This window comes from Coptis chinensis, chromosome 4 (genome assembly GCF_015680905.1).
Source record: "Coptis chinensis isolate HL-2020 chromosome 4, ASM1568090v1, whole genome shotgun sequence".
NCBI lineage: Eukaryota > Viridiplantae > Streptophyta > Magnoliopsida > Ranunculales > Ranunculaceae > Coptis > Coptis chinensis.
Genome location: NC_141459.1, coordinates 74790404 through 74813085, shown reverse-complemented (window position 1 = coordinate 74813085; position 22682 = coordinate 74790404). Strand labels below are relative to the sequence as shown.

Here is a 22682-nt window from a genome sequence, read left to right as displayed (position 1 = left end):
AAGGAAGGAATACATTGAGAGGAAGTGAGCAAGTGAACCAATGTGTTTTCACTGTAGAAATAGAACAACGTTCTTGAAGATTAGCCTTCGGCTTTAGCTACAACATCCACTTTCCGTACTTGAAATAAGTAATGGTATAATTAGAGAGTCAATTGGAGCAATTTAGTTCAAAGGAAGCTGCGGGGGAAAAAGAAGTAGCAATTCAAATTTGTTAAGTTGACTATTCAAATTTTTCAAAGGAACCGTAAATGTTAAGTTGTTCGGCCCAGGCCCAACAGTAATAGTATACTTATGGGTTTCTAAACCCAAAAGCTCCTACCTAATTAAAAAATAAAAAAATCTATTTTAAAATAAGGTGATTTAGATTTTTTATTTTTTAAATTAGAAAAATAATTTAAAAAATCTAATTTAAAGAGAAGCTCGCTGTTCCAAAATATCAAAATTTAAGACATATACAAAACTAGAACCCTACGGAAAGTGAACTTTCAATCACTTAGTAAAACATAATCTATTAACCTAAAAAACCAATTGAACTACGCATATCGAAAAACCAAGTAGCCTATTTTCTTCCTTTTCTCCATTATTTTCAATTATTTATTGACTTCATTTTATTATGTATATTGCAGATAATGGCGTATGAAAATTACAGCTTATGTAAAAAAAAAATGCTAAAGGAAATTCTAGAAGCAGGACTTAACATTCAACAAGATCCAGTCTACAACATAGAATTAGAGAGCGGATGATTCAAAAGCACTGTAACATTAAAGGTACCAAAAGACTTATTCTTTAACAGTGAAGACGTCATAGTTAAAGAAATTGATGGAAGCCCAACATATTCGTTTTTGCAAAAAGCAGAGGATTAGTGACTTTTCACGCAATACAGTTTATAAAGGATGAACGTGATATGGAAATTGAAGACTTCAATTTCAAAGAACTTATGAAGAAAAGAATAGAAGTTGAAGAGAAACAGAATCAACTCGATATCCTCAAAAATATTATGCTAGATTGTTTAGTTGATGATAAACACAACAAAGAAAAAATATATTATCTCGAAGAAAAAATTAAAGGAATGAAGGGCATGTAGAGTTTCATAATAAAGAAAAGAAAACCATGAGGATTAGTACTTTAATACCAAAACTTTATTATGTTGGTCACATAGTATTTTTTTAATGGCCGAGGTTTAACGCTTCTTATTTATGAAAGTTTGTAACTATTGAGTCCGTTATTTTTTAATTTAAATTTATAATCTATGCACACTCGCTTTTCAAATTCGACTATTTCAAGTTAAATTGTGTTCGATATCGAAAAAACTATAAGTCATTTGTCACCTTTGGAGTAGGTATTCGTATCATAGCATTGTTTCGTTTGCTGACCTTCTAAAAGAAGTGAGTAATTGTAAATAAGTGGATGCACTGAACATTCAACAATGTAAATACTGGACAGTGTCGTCCAAATATTAATGAGATAGAGAGTTCCTCCTTCAGTATTCTAATGCCAAATACCAGATGATCTTTTTAAAAAAAAAACACAATTGGTAGTGCGAAAGAATTAGGGAGTCAGCAACATTCTTAAATGTCTAGATTTTTTTAGTATTTTCTGGACAGTTTTGCAACTTTATTATATAAACTCTCCTAAATCACCACAAATTACCACAAGAGCACAATCGATTATGAGTTTCTTTACAATCCTAATGGGGATTCCAGCAGTCATACTACATAGTCCAAATGATATCTGTAAAAGATCCTCTAGTGCTTCCTTGATCTCTTTTGACTTTGGGTGCGTAATGTCACCATCAAATAACTCATGTATAATCCCATCTTTTGCTTCCATCAAGCTGCAGCCGGGTTTCTTTCTAACTCATTTTTCTCTAATCAGGATTTCCATGGATCCGACAAGCACCAAACAGTGCTCCACACAGCCTAAATAGGCATCGTCGCTGCAAAGTTTAAGAGCACAAATATGATTATTCCTTTGCCCAGACATTAGACTACAAGAAACTCTACAAGAGAAATATCTTAAACAGTATGATTATAGTGGCGTGAGCCAACCAATTTCGTTCAAACAACCATAAGCCACATCAATTTTTTCTTTAACAAACTTTTGGAAGGCCAAATGGTAAAACATGCAACATTCTCAACACGGTTCGCCCTAATGCCATTCCAACAGCCCAACCCAAGAAAATACAAGGCTATTATGTCTACAGGAACCAGCATCCCATGTGGATTTTAAAAAATACCCACTGTTCAAATCCCTCCGGAATTTCCTCCTGAGCTGTGATATAAACAAACAAACAAACAATGTGCTCTCCCTTCTGTTAAAACGCAAGTCTACAAGATTGTCAAACCAAGTAGCCTATTTTCTTCCTTTTCTCCATTATTTTCAATTATTTATTGACTTCATTTTATTATGTATATTGCAGATAATGGCGTATGAAAATTACAGCTTATGTAAAAAAAAAATGCTAAAGGAAATTCTAGAAGCATGACTTAACATTCAACAAGATCCAGTCTACAACACAGAATTAGAGAGCGGACGATTCAAAAACACTGTAACATTAAAGGTACCAAAAGACTTATTCTTTAACAGTGAAGACATCATAGTTAAAGAAATTGATGGAAGCCCAACATATTCTGTTGCAAAAGCAGAGGATTCAACAGCTTTTCACGCAATACAGTTTATAAAGGATGAACGTGATATGGAAATTGAAGACTTCAATTTCAAAGAACTTATGAAGAAAAGAATCGGAGTTGAAGAGAAACATAATCAACTCGATATCCTCAAAAATATTATGCTAGATTGTTTGGTTGATGGTAAACACAACAAAGATAAAATATATTATCTCGAAGAAAAAATTAAAGGAATGAAGGGCATGTAGAGTTCCATAATAAAGAAAAGAAAACCATGAGGATTAGTACTTTAATACCAAAACTTTATTATATTGGTCACATAGTAGTCTCTTTTGGTGCGCTCTAAGAATGTCCACGTAGGCTAATTTTAAGTACCCTATTTACTCACGAAAAATGAGGAGAAATCCCGGGATTAAAAACCCCACAAAAAGCTCTCCAAAAATTGCTTTTTATCTCTTCTCCATGAACAGATTTTGACTAATTACGATAAATCAGGAGGAAAAAACTACGAAGAGTCCAACGAAATTAAAACGAAAATGAAAACCCCCGAACCTCATTCTGATTTCACTATCAGTCGATTCATCACTCTCTCTTTCTATAAAACAAAATATATATAAATGGCGATTCCTTCATCAAACTTGAATCCTGTGTGGAAACCCTGCCTAGGGTGCTTATGCATGGAACTAAAGATATCTTACTCAAATCAAGGAAGCAATGGATTCAATGTATTGAAGTTATGTTGCTTCGCAAAAAGAAAAATATAAGAGAAGCATTTTGCACACAGATCAGTTGCTTCCTCGAGGTCCCCATTTTAAATGGCTTATTTGGAGATGACGAAGCATTAGAGAAAACTAAAGAACAAAGATTATTGGACATACTGAAGCATGCTTTGGGAGGAGCTCAAGATCCTCAGATATATGAAACTCTTCTAGAATCAATTGCAGAAATTATGAATGTCGGGGATTACCATGGGCAGCTTTTCTTTTATTCACTCCAAACTCACTCTTCAATCTTATTTTATGTTAGCTGATTTATGGGAGTCTTTTAAAGAATGGAGTGCTTTTGGCGCTAGGGCACCTTTAATACTCAATGATAGTGACGATGTTGTTCAATACTATGTGCCTTATGTATCTGATATTCAAATATATAACGACTCGATGAAATCGCCCGAAGTTAAGGTATTGACTCTGTTGTTGAATGATGGGTTTTGGATTATCATCATTATGTTGTTTTCTTATTGAACTAATTTGATTATTTGTTTTGAAATAATTATTTTTATGAATTCAGATTTATCAATGGAAATTTCTTGACAAGGTTACATTTTTGAAAAAGAATGTCTAGATTCTTGAAGAAAGCTTTTCAGTTCTTTACAACGCAGATGTCGCTTTGATTGTTATCTCTACTAAAGGAAGAAAAGCTTTTTGAGTACTATGTTGATTCTAGGTATGTTGTTCAGTACTATGTGGCTTATGTATCTGACGTTCAAATATATAGCGACTCGATAATATCGCCTGAGTTAAGGTATTGACTCTGTTCAGAATGATGGGTTTTGAATGTATCATGTATGTTGTTTTGTTATTTGAACTAATTTGATTATTCGTTTTTGAAATAATTATTTTTTATGAATTCAGATTTTTCAATGGAAATTTACTGACAGGTTACATTTTCGAAAAAAATGTCTAGATTACTGAAGAAAGCCTTTCAGTTCTTTGCAATGCGGATGTCGCTTTGATTGTTATGTCTACTAAAGGAAGAATTTTTTTTTGAGTACTCTGTTGATTCCGGGTATCATTCCATTATTTTTTACTCCCGTCAATTTTCATTTCTACTCGCTTGAATTTCATTCCATGGAAATATATTTGGAAATGTGCCCATTATTTACTCCATTATGTTCGATGGATAATTAGTGCCACACTGGCACTTAAATCTAAATGTTAAGTTTCTCTCTTTTCCAAATTCAGCCTCTTTGATTACTTTACCAAGAACAGACCAATTCTTAGTTTCAAATTTGTAATTTTTAATAATAAATAGGTATGGTTTGTGTTGAATGGAATTGGTCTAAGCGTTCGTTAGAATATCTCATAGTCACTTTTATGTAGGTCTGGTACAGTGATGGTGATCCTTCACAACGTTTGCAACAACTTTAGGTTTGTAGTAACAAAAGTAATGGTTTGTGAATCACTATTGAATTGGATTGCGCATAATTTGAGATTAATGAAGAAAACTTACTTTGATGTACTGACAACTAAGGTAGTTACACTCTCCTCTCTTTTTATTCTTGATAGTGTGTAACCCCTTCATAGCGTACTTGCAGAGTTTCTGCTCCCAAGAAGCTCTAATATTGATTCATGGATTCCAATGGTTCAAATTTAAAATTATACCTATTTTAGTGATTAGAAAACATGTTCTAAAATTTTAAAATGTGTGCCATAATTTTATCATCTAAGTTGACCCTTAATCAATTCCAGTATACAAGTTTGCTTTTTTATCCATTTTTTTTTATCTATGCAGGTCAAATAACAAATAGCAATGAATATTCTTAATGTAAGTTCTTAACGATTTTGAACAAAAAAATTCCACGTGAGCAGTCAACTATTCTAGCATTACTGATTCCTTGGCTTACGACATGATATTGGTTCCATTTCTTGGCTTTCAAATTATTAAAACTATTAAATTTTTGTACATTGTCAGCCTTTGATTTGAAGATTTTTTTTTTTTGATAGGCTACTTTGCTTTTGATATTTATAGTATATATCTACTTTTATGATAATGTTTTTTTTTACAATATTTCTTCTGGGATAGTACTCACTATCCACAAGGAAACTAAGGCCATCAATAGATCTCCGAGACTTAACTAATAACTCAATGTTTTTCTAGGTTTCATTGATATCATTCGTTAAGAACAAATTCCAGGTCATTTAATACCAACATCAGAAGGAGGGAGTTGTGAATATAAGCAAAGAAGTGCATGCTGCATCTGTACCACTACCCAGTTAGAAGAGACTGTCCAATTTGTAGGTTCCAATTTGCATTTGTTGAGTGGTGTAGCATGACCCTCATCCCATTAGTATATTTGTAAAGGATTTCTCATGTGAATATTAGATTCATAAGCAATTAATTTTATTGTATTGTGGTATGTGGCTCCTGAACCTCCCGAGCCAGAAGATTTGCCTTTGGTATCCCTGTGCAAATTTCCATTAGCCCTTTGTGTAAGACATTATGTTCTATAAAATTGATCAGGCCTGTTAAAAGGACTAAGTGTATAAGTACATGATTTGTATATTGTATCATGATATTTGGGAGGATGTTATTCCATTGTAGATACTATCCTTTGGTGGATGGATGCTTCACTCCTTCAATCAGATAAATTTGTTCATCAGAGAGAGAGAGAGAGAGAGAGAGAGAGAGAGAGAGAGAGAGAGAGAGAGAGAGAGAGAGAGAGAGAGAGAGAGAGAGAGAGAGAGAGAGAGAGAGAGAGAGAGAGAGAGAGAGTAACTATTGAGTCCATTATTTTTTAATTTAAATTTATAATCTAGGCGCACTCGCTTTTCAAATTCGACTACTTCAAATTAAATTGTGTTCGATATCGAAAAAACTATAAGTCATTTGTCACCTTTGGAGTAGGTATTCGTATCATAGCATTGTTTCATTTGCTGACCTTCTAAAAGAAGTGAGTAATTGTAAATAAGTGGATGCACTGAACATTCAACAATGTAAATACTAGATAGTGTCGTCCAAATATTAATGAGATAGAGAGTTCCTCCTTCAGTATTCTAATGCCAAATACCAAATGATCTTTAAAAAAAAAACACCATTGGTAGTGCGAAAGAATTAGGCAGTCAGGAACATTCTTAAATGTCTAGATTTTTTTAGTATTATCTGGGCAGTTTTGCAACTCTATTATATAAACTCTCCTAAATCACCACAAATTACCACAAGAGCACAATCGATTATGAGTTAGAGCAAGTCTTCGGGAGCAATTGCGCGCTCAAAATGTTGAGAATATTGAGGTATATTATTTTAATCATAACACAGCTTCTCCAGTTCTTCTGTACTTTTGTTAGCATCTACAGTCTAAAAAATAACAAACTTATTATGAGTTGTTATTTTTTATATTATATATCTTATTCCTTATATTGTTTGTTTAAATCAATTTTTGACACTTTTTGGACGAATGTATTATTATTAGCATTCAAGAAGGAAAAGAAATAACAACAAAAACGATTACAATGTTTCTCAGAATTCAACTTCTTCAGCTCTTTCTCAACATTCCATCTCATAAGGATTAGTACAACAAACGAAAGTAGAAATTCATAAAGCAAGACTTTGGGAGCAATTCCGCGTTCAAAATGCTGAGAATATTGAGGTATAATTGAGAGGTAATTGCTACTGGACATGTCATGCTATCAATTTTTTAATAGTACGAAGATGCATTGCGAATTCTTATTCTATATATTGTGAAACAAAGATTTGATATTCTATGTTTGTTTTTGTAGTTATCTCATTTGTAAGTTGTTGGTTAAACTATTAATAATGTTTAAAGCAGTTTTTGACAATTTTCATATGCATGTATTAATATTAGCATTCATGTTGTTGTTGTTTTTTTTTTTCTAAAAGAAATATTCTTCATCTTATTCCTTATATTATAAAGTATATGTTTGTTTCTTCAACTCTTTCTCAACATACTATCTCACGAGGGGTAGTACCTACTCGGCAGCAATTGGCTCAACGCGCTCGCCAAGAAAAGAATCGTATGCAATGAGTATTCACCTCTCCAATGGATGTAGATGTACCTACTCCATAGAAAGGACAACATTATCTTGGTTGAATGGATGTGCAATGTGGATTCTGTTATGCCCTACATTGGAAAGATCAACAAGTATCAAAGTCAACCAAAAACAGACCTCTATTTGGGATGTGCTGTTTACAAGGAAAGATCAAATTGCCTTTGCTTTCTGAACTGCCCCCTGCCTTTAAATCATTGTATAAAGGATCTAATGCCAATGTGAGGTCATTTCGTGAGCACATTCGGTCATACAATGCGTGTAATGCTTTTACAAGTCTTGGTGTTAATCCGAACATGTATGTATTGCATGGAGCGTGGTCCAATATCATTTGTTATACACGAAGGAATCTAGCTATTACATAATCAAAAATAGAAACAGAGATGCATTGATAACATTTCTTCTGTGCAGCTGCTGTTCATTGCTCTTACTTTCAGCCATTACAAAATTTTATAAATTTACACCATTTACATTAAAAAACTGGAAAATAACATCATTTCCAATCAACAACAAGTTCTATGTACAACGAAAGAGTTGTGGGATAATACAACCCAGAATAACTTTTCTCCTCAAATCCTACAGTTTTCGCCCACCTTTAAATGACACTTCTACTCTGTCCATAATCAATTATTTCTCAATTGATTTACATAAACACACAAAATATAACTGATAATGGATGTAAACTTGAAAAAATTAACACTTTTTTCATAGAAAGCAAGAAACCATTACTAAATGCTCAATCATAATTTATTAATAGTGTAGCCAAATATCATTATCTAACGTGACAGCGAGATATACTAATTAATGATATTCATAGGAATCACATCAAAAATATTGTGAAACCCAATATAATATTCATATCTCATAGCTCAAAATAAAATATAATATGCATATCTCATAGCTCTACATAGAATATGTGGATAACAATTACACAAACGAACTGGAAAAGACAAAGAACAACACACATACAAAATAAAGTAAAAACCAATATAATATTTATACCTGATAGATCCACATAGGTATTATAATTTTTATAATAATTTAATATAACGGCACCCGTTCATAGAACGGGTTCGAAAACTAGTGTTTCCTTAAAAACAGTTGACGTGAAAGTGGATATTTTATCAGTTTCATTGTTTTTTTTTTACATAATGACCTAAAAATACAATGTATTTTATTGTTTTTTACATTAAATACAATGTATTTTTTTTTCTTGCCTAAACATACATGAAACTTTTAAATTTTTACAATTGATGATACAATCCGTTAAAATTGATTGGACGGAATGTTAATTAGCCGTTAGAATTGGTCAAGCGAGTTGCACCCTCCTATTATTTTACTTATATGACTAAAATATCCTAAAAAACAAATCAAAATTTCAAATATCTCCAAAATTGGTTGGTATCTTCAAATTTCTTTACGGATTACCACACAAAATTTGATTCATGTAGATATAAAAGAACAGTGTGTATCACACGAGAACGCTGTCAGAAAACAGGTAAAGACTTAACATTAATTGAAACCTCGATAGCAAAACTCATTCACTGAAATTAATGGATTTAACCCGCATCAAATTAAACCTTAAAGTGGGTTCATATTTATGAAGAGTATGTTATCAAACAATTGGGAAACTCGATACCCAACTCTTTGACTCGGATATGGTATCCTCCTTGAGTAGCCATTTACGAGAAATGACGAGTGGGTTTGAGGAGTCGATGAGCAAGCCACCCCAAAGCCCTTCATGTTCTGGGAGTTGTAGAAATGATGTTGGTACTTGGTAGTTTTGAGTGTAACATTTGTTTTGAATTAGCGCAAGACCCAATCGTGACATTATTTGGCCACCTTTTCTGCTGGCCTTGTTTGTATAAGTGGCTCCACATTCGGGCAGCTGCTGATAATCCAAAAATAAATTTGAAGATACCAACCCAAATTTGAAGATATTTGAAAATTTAATTTGTTTTTAAGAGTATTTTAGTCATATAGGTGATATAAGAGGAAAGTGCAACTCACGTAACAGAATGTATCGAATGTAAAAAATTAAAAGTTCCATATATTTTTAGGCAAGAAAATAAATACAAAAAACACCAAAATATGTTGTATTTTTAGGTCATCATGTCTTTTTTTTTCTTTTCATTTTAGCTACTTAGATCAGAGTAAAATTCAAATTGTAAACAGATGAATTTGACGAATTCCTTTAGCTAGTATTTTCTTATTTTACTGATGGGCAGTGTCAAATAAAAAGTTGCGACCCAATTATTTTACTATTTCTTATTTTAGTAAAAAAAAAATTACCAGCTCATATTTTCAATAACATTTCGTACCGAAGGAACGGGCACTACCTTGTATGAAGGATCATAATAAATTATTAATCATATAATGGATTCTTATAATGGTTTCCAAACGGCCCTAGGTATAGGCGAAACTCTTATTTTTTATTTTCCCAAATTTCCTGGAAAGCTCCCATGTAGCGACAAACACAAACCATACAAACTGGTTCAAGTATCTCAATATTTATTAAAACTATCATTAACGGTGATGTGTTTTATTTCAATGCACATTACCTCCCAAAATAGGGAGACCCCAATAAAATTTCCAACACTTCGTCACATATGGAGCAACTAAAAGAACTTCACCATACCCCGACCTTCAACACTAAGCTTTGTAGCTTGAAGCTGTTTCTTCTTGGGAGCTTTCAACTGCTGCAACTTCTTATTCATCTGCAGAAGAATTTGTTACACTTATCAAGACAAATGTATGCTAAACAACTCTAACCCACCCTAGATGACTACAATCATTAAATCATAGATGAGAGACATTAAAGGAAATTCTCAATCATCAGTTTTTCACGATCAAAAGGTGGCTGGGTGTCCTCTTTTTGCCTCCACTTAGACCTCCAACTACACACATACGTGCATGCTGTGTGACTGTGTGGGTCAGTGGGTGTGCGAGTGTGTTTGTGAGAGAGAGTCCCTCCTAAAGCAAAATCAAAACTAAGAATTTTGCCACCGTAACCTAAGTAAAATATACAAGGAAAATGAGTATCATTTACTTTGTGCAGGCTTTGACAGCGCAACTCCTGGTATATAGTCTGGCATGCACATAAAGTTATCAAAAACAAAACGTTATCTAAGATTAACATCATCCCAGACTTCAGTAGTTGGTACTCGTTGCAAGAGAGAAATTGGGAACATATTAACAAAATCTCCAATTTCAAAAAGTCCCTAATATTTAGACCGTCTCCTGCCTATCTACATCATTGAGCTCGGAAACTTTATAACAAAATCTCTTATCTTAACATGATCTTAATCAATCATCCAATATGAACATGATACATTAACGTTTCATTTTTCCAAACTATTAAATCGATTCATCCAAAAATATAAACAGAATCACCTACTTTAACATTAATAACAACTGCAAATTATGAATTTGATGTCATATTTTTTTTAAATCTCATCCACCATTTAATCACTTTCTTGTTAAATGATTACAAAATCTCCTATTCTACAATCTAATAGTAATAACAATTACAAGGTATATAGTTTTACAATTTACAAAATGAAATATTATTTTTTCTCTTGTTCTTTAGGCTTTAAGTAAAACGGACAAGACAGATCATGCCAAGGTGGCATAAGTACATTGATGTAAGCTACGTAGTTTATCACTTCAATAAGGACGTGTAGGCTGCGTTAAAAACTAAAACTGGTAATGTACTAAGTTATGAACGCCATTAACCAAAAATTTGTTGTAGAGCGTTTGGGGAGCTCAGAATGTGTACAACACATATAACAAGCTACACATAGTATACACAAAATGAGCAGCAAATGTGAATCACTGAATCCAAGAGGAAAGCTAAGATGCGCTAATATTCATTTTTATGTTTTAACAACAAAACACATAAGTTTTGCAATTGGCGCTCTGGGCAGATATCAAAGTAATTTCTGGGATAGACAGAACACTGGAAACTCGCAAAGAAAATTATAAGATATTTAAAGGGAACAAAAGATCTTATGCTCACATTTGGGAAAACTGATCATCTAGAGATGATTGGTTACTCAGACTCAGACTCAGACTTTGCTAGATGTCCTGATAGCTGAAAGTCCACATTTGGCTATGCGTTTATGTTGGCTGGAGGGGCCATTTCATGGAAAAGAGCTAAGCAGTCTATCATTGCTGCATCCATTATGGAGGCTAAGTTTGTGACTTGGTTTGAGGCCACAGTTCATGGTTTATAGCTGCATCCCCGGGCTTAGACTTGGCGATCCTATTTCTAGGACACTGAGATTTCACAATGATTATACCACAACAGTCTTCTTCACCAAAAATAACAAGTTGAAGTTTCTTTCTGTATGATTGTTAATCCATTAACCAAAGGCCTTCCATCAAAGGCATTTAAGGACCACACTGTCAGTATGGGTCTTGGATGTAACCCTTGATGAAGTTTTGGTTATTTGGACTTACTACTTTAATCTCCCATTATGTTAGACACTTGGCGATCTCATGTGCTTTGTTTCTATTATTTCCAATTTCCATCATGTACATTTATGAATGGCTTTGAAGATATTATGTTGGACATAATCATGGCATTATTATTGGCATTTATTTCTTGCTTATGGTTCATGTCATTCAAGTTGCTAGTGTTGTAGGACATGCAAATGCAAGAGACTATGTCGTTCCAATGACACACTACCACCATGACTCACATAAGTAGATTGTTTTAACCTAGTTCTATTACAAATAAGAAACCAATGATATTAACCTATTACTAATTTAATAAATTAAGCAATACACTAATTTAGTATCCATGCTCATGCATCATTAACACATTAAAGTAAGAGTATGTTGGGCAACCTTGAGAATTCTCATCTTAACCAAATTGGTAGGTTTTCTTATTCTCATGTGTGTTTGGTTGCAAATTATAGGGAGTTTATGTATTTAGTAATATTGTAATAACCCCTAAGGGCAATTCTGTAATTCAGGTCTTTAGATTTATATAAAAGGGAATTATCTCATTAGAGATTTCCCCAAGATTCTCACAATTCTATTTGGTATCGGAGCAGAAATAAAAAATAAATAAAAAAAACAACCCGACAACTTGCTTCTACCACCATCTCTTACCACCCAACTCTTACCACCGCCAAAGAATCAAACCATCAACATCTTCCCCCTTTGGGGTTCTCTCTTTCTACAAGGATCAATGTTTGGAACTATATAAAGGTTATGCCTTTATGAGATCAAGTAGCTAATTTCTTTAAAGGTGCCACCTTTACACTTTGACTCGGATCATTTATTTGAAATGGATACATTGGGGGAGAGTCATGTTTCAGTACAAGGTCCTCAAACTACTACCACACCTCAGTCTATAACCTCAGAGAGGTTGAATGGGATCAACTTTAAGACATGGTCTAGATCTGTTGTCCATTATCTAACTAGTAAGGGTGTGGAGGGATTAGTCGATGGGACTTATGCTTTCGCCCTCTTTATTCTGAGGCGAGAAGAAATACACTCAATGGAAGAAGCATAATAGTATGGTTATTGGCTGGTTGTTTAACTCCATGGATACACCAATTATTCAGATGTTTCTATATCATGATTTTGTTTATGATCTATAGTCCTCTTTGAAAGAGACATACTCCAGTAAGAGTAATGGCTCTCGTGTGTTTCAGCTCTATCGTGAGGACCATTCCACCTCACAAGGTGATCGATCAGCAGCTGAATATTTTGCACAGTTGCAAACTCGTTGGGAGGAGATTGACCATCATGAGGTCATTGTTGAGTTGACTGGAGAAGCCGCGATGCTTGTTGCTAAGCGCGCCGACAAACAGAGTGTTTGCTTTTCTAATGGGTTTGCGTCCTGAGTTTGAGACCCTTGGTGGACAAATCGTTAACACACGACCATTCCCCTCTCTACTGAATCTCTGATGAATGCCTTTGCAACTATCGACGACAATGACAGACGAAGAAGTATTCGTCGGGCTACGTTACCGTCTGCTGCAGTTCAGGGTATCATTGACCAATCAGCGCTTGTTGTGAACTCCTCTTATCTTAGAGGTCAGGGACAGCGTGGAAGAGGTTGTGGTCGTGGAGGTCAAGGACGCAGCTCAGTTACTTGTTCTCACTGTGGGCAATCTGGACATGAGAAGTCCAGATGTTATCAGCTTGTTACTTGTTCTCACTGTGGGCAATCAAGACATGAGAAGTCTAGGTGCTATCAGCTCATTGGTTATCCAGTTGGTTTCTTTGAAAGATCTCAATCATCATCCTCTGGTAGAGGCCATGGGAAGAGTCCAATAGCTGCAATTGTCGACCTTCCTTTTAGTTCATTGAGTTCTCCAAGTGTGGCTCCTTCGACTATCCCATCTCCTGATGCGTATAGTCATATATCAGGACAGATACAACATCTTCAGGGCCAACTTGAGGCTATGTTGGGTAACCGGACTACACCTTCTTTTGGATCTTATACTGCCTCAGCATCTACTACTCATTCAGGTACTCAATCTACATATCATGCCTCTCCATCCACTTGGGTCATTGACTCAGGTGCCTCAGAACACATGACTGGTGAGTCACATTTTTTTCCGAAAAAGTCTTCTAGTTTATCTATTGCTCCATTTGTTCGTCTTGCTGATGGTTCTTGTACTCCTATTCAGAACTCTGGATGTGTTCCTTTATCTCCGTCTTTATCTTTATCTTCTGTTTTGCACGTTCCTAAACTTGCCTTAAATTTGTTATCTGTGAGCAGTTTAACCAAATCCCTTGGTTGCTCCATAACTTTCTTTCCGGATCATTGTGTCTTTCAGGACCCGAGTTCGAAGAAGATTTTTGGCAGGGGGTATGAGCGAGATGGTCTCTATATGTTCAGAGAACCTCCTACAGCTTTGGCTTCTATCACCCGGTGTTTTCTGATCCCTATCGAGTTCCATTTTGTTCTAAGACTCTACATTTATGGCACGCCCGTTTGGGTCATGCCAACTTTCAGCATCTATGTTCTTTACTACCTGTTTTGAGAAACTCATGTCAATCTAACAAATATCAATGTGTTGTTTGTGAGTTGTCCAAACATACTCTTGTATCTTATATCTCGCACATGCATCGATCTGCTTGCCTTTTTTACTTGATACATACTGATGTGTGGGGACCTTCCCCTGTCACTTCTTTTGATGGATATCGCTACTATATCATTTTTATTGATGACCACTCTTGTTTTACATGGCTTTATTTGTTGAAATCTAGGACTGAGGTTCTTCCTACTTTTCTAAACTTTATGCAAATGATTGGACCGGTTTGGTGTTCTTGTGAGGTGCAATGCGTTCGGATAATGCTAAAGAGTATATATCTGGTGATTTTAAACATCTTTTAAAGAAGGGAGTCATTCAACAACTCACATGTCCTTACAGTCCAGAACAAAATAGAGTGGCTGAGCAGAAAAATCACCACCTTATGAATGTTGTTAGATGTCTCCTTCGTGGTATGCATGTCCCTAAACGTTTTTGGAGTATGGCTGTTCTCACAACCACTTTTTTAATTAATCGTACTCCCAGTAGGATTCTTAATGGCCAGGTTCCTTTGCATTTTGTCAGACCTGGTCTTCCTCTTTTTTCTATCGAGCCTCGAGTCTTTGGTTGCATTTGTTTTGCACAAGATCGTACTCCAAAGAGGACAAAATTAGATGACAAGGCTATTAAGTGCCTTTTTCTTGGTTACTCTACTCAATCTAAGGGTTATCGTTGCTATGAACCCGTCTCACGTCATATCATTCACTCTAGAGATGTGACGTTTTTTTAGAATATTCCTTATTATACTTCTCCCTCTAATGAGCTAGAACAACCTCTTCTTATTCCACCTGTACTACATGTTCCTGTTTTTTATGAGTCTACTGCACACCTACATAGTCACGACTCTACGCTATACGGCAAGGTGTACACACGGCAGCCCAACAGATATTATCACCCGCCACAATCTTCCTCGCCCTCAGGTACTACTCTCCATCCTGATTTAGTAAATCCAAATTCTGCTCTTCCTACTCCTCTCATTATTGATGATTTAGAGCTTCCAATTGCTAAACGGAAAAGGAAGCGAGCATGTGTAACTAAACACCCTCTTGCTCAGTTTGTCTCTTACAGTGGTATTTCTCCTTCCTATTGTGCCTATCTTGCTGCCACTGATTCTATTAGGAGTCCACGTCATGTTTCTGAGGCATTGGAGCACCCGTCTTGGAGAGATGCTATGTTTACTGAGATGCAAGCACTTGAGCAGAATCACACATGGGAGATGGCCTTACTTCCAATTGGTAAACGGGTTGTTGGGTGTAAATGGGGTTTCACAGTGAAATACATAGAGGATGGTTCTGTAGAGCGCTACAAAGCGCGACTTGTAGCGAAGGGCTTCACTCAAACACCTGGAAAAGATTTTGGTGACACATTTGCTCCTCTTGCAAAGCTTTCTTCCGTACAACTCCTTATTTCCCTAGCTGCACAACATCATTGGTCTCTTCACCAGTTAGATGTAAAGAATGTGTTCCTTCACGGTGACTTGACCGAGGATATTTACATGTCTCAACCTCCGGGTTTTGCCCTTAAGGGGGAGTATTCTGGAAAGGTGTTGCCTTCTCAAATCCATATATGGCTTGACACAGTCTCCATGAGCATGGTTTCATCGTTTCAGCACGGTTATCTTATCCATGGGATTTATCCGATGTGAGTCAGATCATACATGCTTTATTCATCGAAGTGTAGCTAATCAGTCTTGGTCTATGTAGATGATATTACCATCACTGGTGATGACACCATACCATAGCAAAGGTGAAAACAGATTTGGGCAATTTTTTTGATATTAAAGACTTGGGTCCTCTTCGGTACTTTCTTGGCATTGAGGTAGCTCGCTCACGACATGGTATTTCCCTCGCTCAAAGGAAGTACACACTAGACTTGTTGTTTGGTACTGGTATGACGGGATGTCGACCCTCTCGCACTCCTATGGATCCAAATCATTGCCTCCATGCTGATATGGGTGATATTCTTCCTGATCCAGGCCCTTACCAGCGTTTAGTGGGTTGTCTTATATATTTGACTAACATTCAACCAGATATTGCTTTTGCCGTCAATGTAGTCAGCCAATTTATGCATGCCCCACGATCTACTCATATGGGTGCAGTAGATCGAATCTTGAGATATCTTAAGTCCTCTCCAGGACTTGGCTTGTTCTATCCATCTTATGGTCCACCGGATTTAGTTAGTTACTCATATGCAGATTATGCTGGGTGTCTCACTGATCGTTGCTCTACCTCGGGTTTTTGTACTTTCTACGGTGGTTGTCTTGTCTCCTGGAAAAGTAAGAAACAAAATGTTGTCTCACGCTCATCGGCCGAGGCTAAGTATAGAGCTATGGCTCATGGTGCTTGTGAGAACTATGGCTACGCTCCCTTCTTACCGAGTTAGGGGTCTTTAGTAACAATGGGTCTCCCCTTTATTGCGACAATCAGGCTGCAATTCGGATAGCATCAGATTTAGTTCTTCACGAAAGGACTAAGCACATTGAGGTTGATATCCATTTCCTTCGAGAAAAGGTTCAATCTGGCATCATTGTCACGATTCCAATTCACTCTTCAGAGCAGTTGGCTGATATGTTCACCAAGTCTTTGGGACCTACAGTTTCTCACTCCAACGCGGTCAAATTGGGTTTGATTGATATCTTCGCCCCAACTTGAGGGAGAGTATAGGGAGTTTATGTATTTACTAATATTGTAATAACCCCTAAGGGCAATTCTATAATTCAGGTCTTTAGATTTATATAAAAGGGAATTATCTCATTAGAGATTTCTCCAAGATTCTCACAATTCTACTCAAATAATTGATGAGAATTAGAATTATAACAAGACTTGGATTCTCACTTTGGTGGGAATTTGATTCTCTCCCTAAAACTATGTTAATTGGGATTCTCACAGTAGTTACGGGTAGTTCATTTCTTAAATATAGTTAACAAAGAAGTGCACCTTTAGAAAAAGAGGTTTGTCATATAGTGGTCCTAAAATATGGAAGATTTTTAAAGAACCCTTATTTAATTAAATGACACGGGTACATGTTTTTGAATGGACTAAAAGAATTCTTACGGACAACCAAACGACCCTATTTCTCACATTATCATTGAGAATTCAATTCTCACTAGAATTCTAATTCCCGTCGCCAAACGTACCCTAAACAGAAAATGTGGAAGAGAAATGGTAGTTGGTTTTCTATTAACAGATTCATCGTATTATTTGCTATGGATTAAGGTAAGTGATTTAGTGATTCATTATTTCATATTCTTTATACTAAGGGTACATCTGGGAACCTTGAGAATTCCCACCTTAACTATATTTGATGGGAATTCTAATTCTAGTGCATGTTTGGATGCTTATAACTGCTGAGATTTGAAATTCTAACGAGAAATGAACTCCCATTTTGGTACGAATTTGATTCTCCTAAAACCCATGTCAATTGGGAATTCTCATGGTTGTTATGGCGGTTAATAAGAAATGCAAATAAACAAAGTGTTGTCACCTATGCCATTTGACGATGTGTACTCCTTAAATTTAGGAAAGAAATAATTCTTATGGGACACCAAACAACCTGTTTCTCACTTCAATGCTTAGCAATTCCATTCTCATAAAATTCTATTTCTCACTAGGATTCCATTTCTCATTCCCGAGTGAAATAATATGTGATTCTTGATCCTCAAATCACTGTTAAATTAGTGATAGCATGTGGCCGCCTTCTTGGTATAGACAATGCCCACATTAAAAGATAACTTTTCTGGAAGATAAGACAAGTTCAACACATTGCCGAAACACACCATTAAAAAACATGTTTCTTCTTTTCTAATCATATTAAATTATTACTTATATTCTAAGTCGCATTGACATGGGTACGTGGTGTTTGAAATGGGAACAATGTCCAACACGGCGACCTATATGAAGTAGGATATGGGGACACAATTAATTAAAGGGAAAACTGTCACTTTAGTAACACAGCTAATTCTTGGGTTAAGACATAACAAAGCGCTTCCTTGCAAACAAATTACAATGATAGTGGCATATCAAGGAGTTGTAACCATGGTAATAGATTATGTTCTTGGTCTTTTAGGGTTTAAAAAGAAACCCTAATTTGACATAAAACCTGTCCGTGTGTCCGACCAAACCAGTGTGTCAGTGTGTAAGACAAGGATTTTTTTAAGAATATGAAGTGTCCATGTTTCATAGCTTATATTAGTGTCTGGAATCCTCTATTTGAAGCCATTCCTAGTAAGAGGCATTAGTGGCTATGTTCAACTGTAAATCCATTTTACTATGTGGTTTATAAATCTATTCACACTGTTGCCGATACACGAATTTGTTCCATAAGTTTCTTCTCTGTCAACATATTGTTCTTATAAAGGATGCTGACCTCCACTCCACAATATTAAATATGGCATGGACAAGCATGCCAACATATATATTAAATCTTTCACGAAAATACAACTGATGGACCAATACAAATGAGCAGCAAGTGAAATTTAAACCAAGCAGAAATTTAAGTACTTTTATAGCCAGAACGAACAGAGAGAAAGAAAGAAACCGACAAACCTTTAACCGCTTCTGATCCTGGACAACCTGTCTTCCCCTTGCTCGAACTTCATCAGGGTCTATCTTCGATTGAGGCCGAACAAGAAAGTCCATTGGCAGGGCCTCAGGTCTAGAAGCATGTTGCCTGGATGATGGTTGGCCAGATTTCCGTCCCCTGTATTGCAGGCAAAAGATAAATTAGCATCAACATATACAAAATTTTCAGCCAAGCTATAGCTATTATAACTGACAGACTTACTGTGAAAATTCAGCCAAGTCAAGATCATCATCTCTAGATTCCAAACCAGCAGCTTTGGTTGCTGATCTGGGGAAATGAATATACAAGAGTTAAGGAGAGAAAGTAATGGTTAGCAAAAGTAAAAACTAGAAAATTAAGTGATATAAATGATGAGAGTACCTTTTCGATGGCTTCTTGTATGGCACTCTTTCCTCGTCGGCACTTCTCATGTCCTCAAACCGTGTGCTCTTATTGAATATTGGCCGACTCTGCATCAATTTTTAATTATTAGAAATAAGTAATTCCAGTACCCATTCTAGTTTTTCTTATCACCATCCAAGTCTCACCTCAACCACTGCAGTGAAATACTAGTTTAAATTAATAAAGTAGACCAGTAAAAATCAGTGGACAAAGAATTAGTTGTAATTTCTCAAAAATGTTATTTTTGTCTGACACATAAGTTGAATGATGCGCTTGGAGTGAAAGGCAATGTCATGTTGCACTAATCAGCAAATATATATGAAGGTAGATATAAAAATATTTTCTTAAGAGGGTGGGAAAATAACAATCACTTACTTCTAATCAGTTTAACAAACGAATATAGTAAAATCCTGGGAGGAAAAATCTACACTTCCCATAGGAGAATAATTTATCAAACAGTCCCTTAGTTCAAACGATGGTAACTTTTCAATCATTGGCAATAGGTATCATTAGAACCTTTCAATTCTTCAGTACTCGATAGATGACCCCAAAAAAAATCCTCATTTTACTCATTTGACCTGGTAAATGCATCAACCTCTCGCTCTTAAAATTGATATATAAAGATCACATGATTTCTATACATTATCAGCTTAATCTGGTTTTTCCTGGCATGAAGTATTAACCAATAACCATTCAATAGAAACCGATAAAAACAAAACTGAAACCAGCATTTCGTATATAGAAAGTTATGATTTTATAGAAAAACTTAGAAATTATTGACATAGAAGTCAGTCACAACATTAAACATTCTTGTTTGTCTCAATATAGTCGGTCAACCACCTGATAGATGGAATCAATCCAAAGTTATAAAGATTTGAAATTTTTAAGCATCAATGCAAGTGACTTTAACCCAACTGTCACGCTTCATAAATACAGCCTTACCCATTTATCAACCAAATCCTTAGCAAGTCTTCTGTTGGCAGTAGTCTCTTCGTCAGATCTTGATAAAAACATAATAACCTAAACCAATAAGAGTTAATGATGTCACTCCACAAATACTTTGGTTGCAAAAATTATTTTCTGTGAGAAAATTTTGAAACCTTTCCAAGACCACTTTTCTTCAGCTGATCCCTCCTATCATATTGCTCCAGATCAATAGGATACTACACAATAGAACAAGCAGTCAGGTGTTGCAAGCCAATCATGTGGTAACTGACACTACATTCCAGCAAATATAAGCAACAATCAAGTAAGGTCACCACACATACATCCGTCAAAATCTTTAGTATGGCAGTTCGGATGCTTATGTTGGGCAGGCTTCCATCTGGTAGGGGTTCAAGCCAATTTTTCAGAAGAGCCAGCACTCCATGATCTAAGAACTCTAGTTGAAGTTGTCTCCTGCAAGAAGAGTGATAACACCTAGGTAAGAAGAAACATAACTGTTGTTTCTAGACTCAACCCTACTACCATATATGCCTTCCAATTCCATGATTTAAAATGTCAGAACTTATCCTCATATCAAGGCGAAAATGAACTCATATGATTTTGGGAGTTTGATAAGTTCACTTAAACAAAACATGTCATATTGCAAGTAACCACTGAAAAAAAAAATCCGAACCCAACTAAAACATTACTTTGAAAGAACTTCAGTTAAAAGTGGCAGCTTTTTCAGCTTATTCACAGCAGGTTTGGACTGCCTATTCAACTCTGCATCTTCTTCAGCTGTCACTTCGAGCTCGGCCATGAGCTGCTCAACGAGCAAAGCAATTTCAGCAGCACTCTTCTCATTTTTCCTCTTTCTCTTGCCCGAGTTGAAGAGCTCTTTAATCTCGTCATCCTCTTCACCTTCCTCTGCCTGTCCCATGAGTCACTTGTTTAGAAACCAACAAATATTTTAAGGTGAATTCACTCAAACATATCCACATCCTAAAATACCAATTTCATCTTACACAATAGAGAAAACTCTACTACCGACCAACAAAGGAAATTGCACAAGTATATACAGTCAGTTACTAACAACCTAACAATAGGAATGACATGTCTAATCAAGAGGAGTCTTTTTCTAACCTGAGGAGCATCGCGAGCAAATCCCAGTTCATTGTCACTACCATACCGGTCAGCAGGATCCACACCGCTATCATCTATGAAGTTATCATCGTCCAAAGTTCTTACACCCTCTTTGTCATCCTAACAATCCATTTCAAATACATTTATATTATATAAAAGTCGTATGCTAATAACAAAATAAAAGTGAATAAAGATAATGGAATAATCAAACCTCGGAATCTCCGCCAGCAATTGTATCCCACATTTCTTTCATCTCAGGATCCGCGGCAGCATTCGAACTACTACTCCCACCTTTTGAGCTAAACTTATTAGACCCAAACTTCCTATCAGATTTACTAGTATTAAAATTATTATTCTTCTTCTTCCCAGTCCCCTTCCCATTCCAAGCCTCCGCCACATCATCATCAGAATAATTAAAATCAGGCTCATCCACGTCATCATCACCGAAATCATAACTAGGAGTAGCGTCCTTAAAACTCTTTTTAACAAGTCTTTTTCTAGGCTTGGGTGCAGCTGCTTTACCAGAATCAGAATCGTGAACTGGAGTTGGTGTTCTCTCGTTCCTCCAATCAAGATCTTCTGGTTCAATTGAATCTTCTCTTTCTGATGGTACCTCATCTGGGTCCATCAACGGTTCACCGTCCTCATCGCGGTACCTGCGATTTTAATTTAGCAACCCTAATATAATATAATATAATATAAAATGATTGACGTAATTGGGGATTTTAAAGAGTGCTTACGGATCGTCGTAACCCATATTGAAGAATGGAAAAGGAAATCGAACAGTAAAGGACTTTTGTTTTTCTCTTTCCTCCTTGGATATTATTGAGTTTTCATGCGGAGTTAAAAAAAAAAAATCGGAGGTGGGAAAATATGGGCAACGCTCGTCTAACTGTTTTAGTGGCAAGGGTGCAACTCTACTTTGTTTCTTACACATGCATACGGTTATCGAAAAAAGAAAAACAGGGTCCTTTAATTTAAATACACGCCCGATTCTTAATAGGGCACTCTCTGACCCGGGAACGGTTTTGGTTAAGAAAAAACCAGCCGGTTCACTAAAAATTAGAGGGGAATTAGGGCAGGGATCGAGTCGGGTTCGGGTTGGATATGGCTATATCCGAATCCAAATCCGAATAGTTTTATAATATCTGAACCCGATTATATCCGAAATTTAATATCCGAACCCA

At 35.8% G+C, this 22682-nt stretch overlaps 1 protein-coding gene across 1 annotated transcript; it reads right to left on the bottom strand.

Moving 5' to 3' along the window:
• Positions 1–9824: 9824 nt before the first annotated feature.
• On the bottom strand, positions 9825–22460 carry IWS1 (Transcription elongation factor (TFIIS) family protein). The gene is made up of 11 exons (XM_086557536.1): positions 22236–22460; positions 21707–22151; positions 21496–21615; positions 21063–21283; positions 20697–20826; positions 20529–20591; positions 20371–20448; positions 19408–19496; positions 19249–19314; positions 19011–19164; positions 9825–10128 (listed from the first exon to the last, which is right to left on the bottom strand). The coding sequence occupies exons 1-11, from the start codon at positions 22430–22432 to the stop codon at positions 10030–10032; spliced, it is 1662 nt and encodes a 553-aa protein (XP_086413662.1). The 5' UTR covers positions 22433–22460; the 3' UTR covers positions 9825–10029.
• Positions 22461–22682: the final 222 nt, after the last annotated feature.

Excerpts from the sequence above, each read along its gene's own strand:
- IWS1 (XM_086557536.1), bottom strand. The coding sequence starts at position 22,432 with ATGTGTAAGAAACAAAGTAGAGTTGCACCCTTGCCACTAAAACAGTTA. Across the intron at positions 21,284-21,495 it reads TTGCTCGCGATGCTCCTCAG|GCAGAGGAAGGTGAAGAGGA; the intron begins GTTAGAAAAAGA and ends CTCATGGGACAG. Across the intron at positions 20,449-20,528 it reads AGAAAAGTGGTCTTGGAAAG|GTTATTATGTTTTTATCAAG; the intron begins GTTTCAAAATTT and ends TTATTGGTTTAG.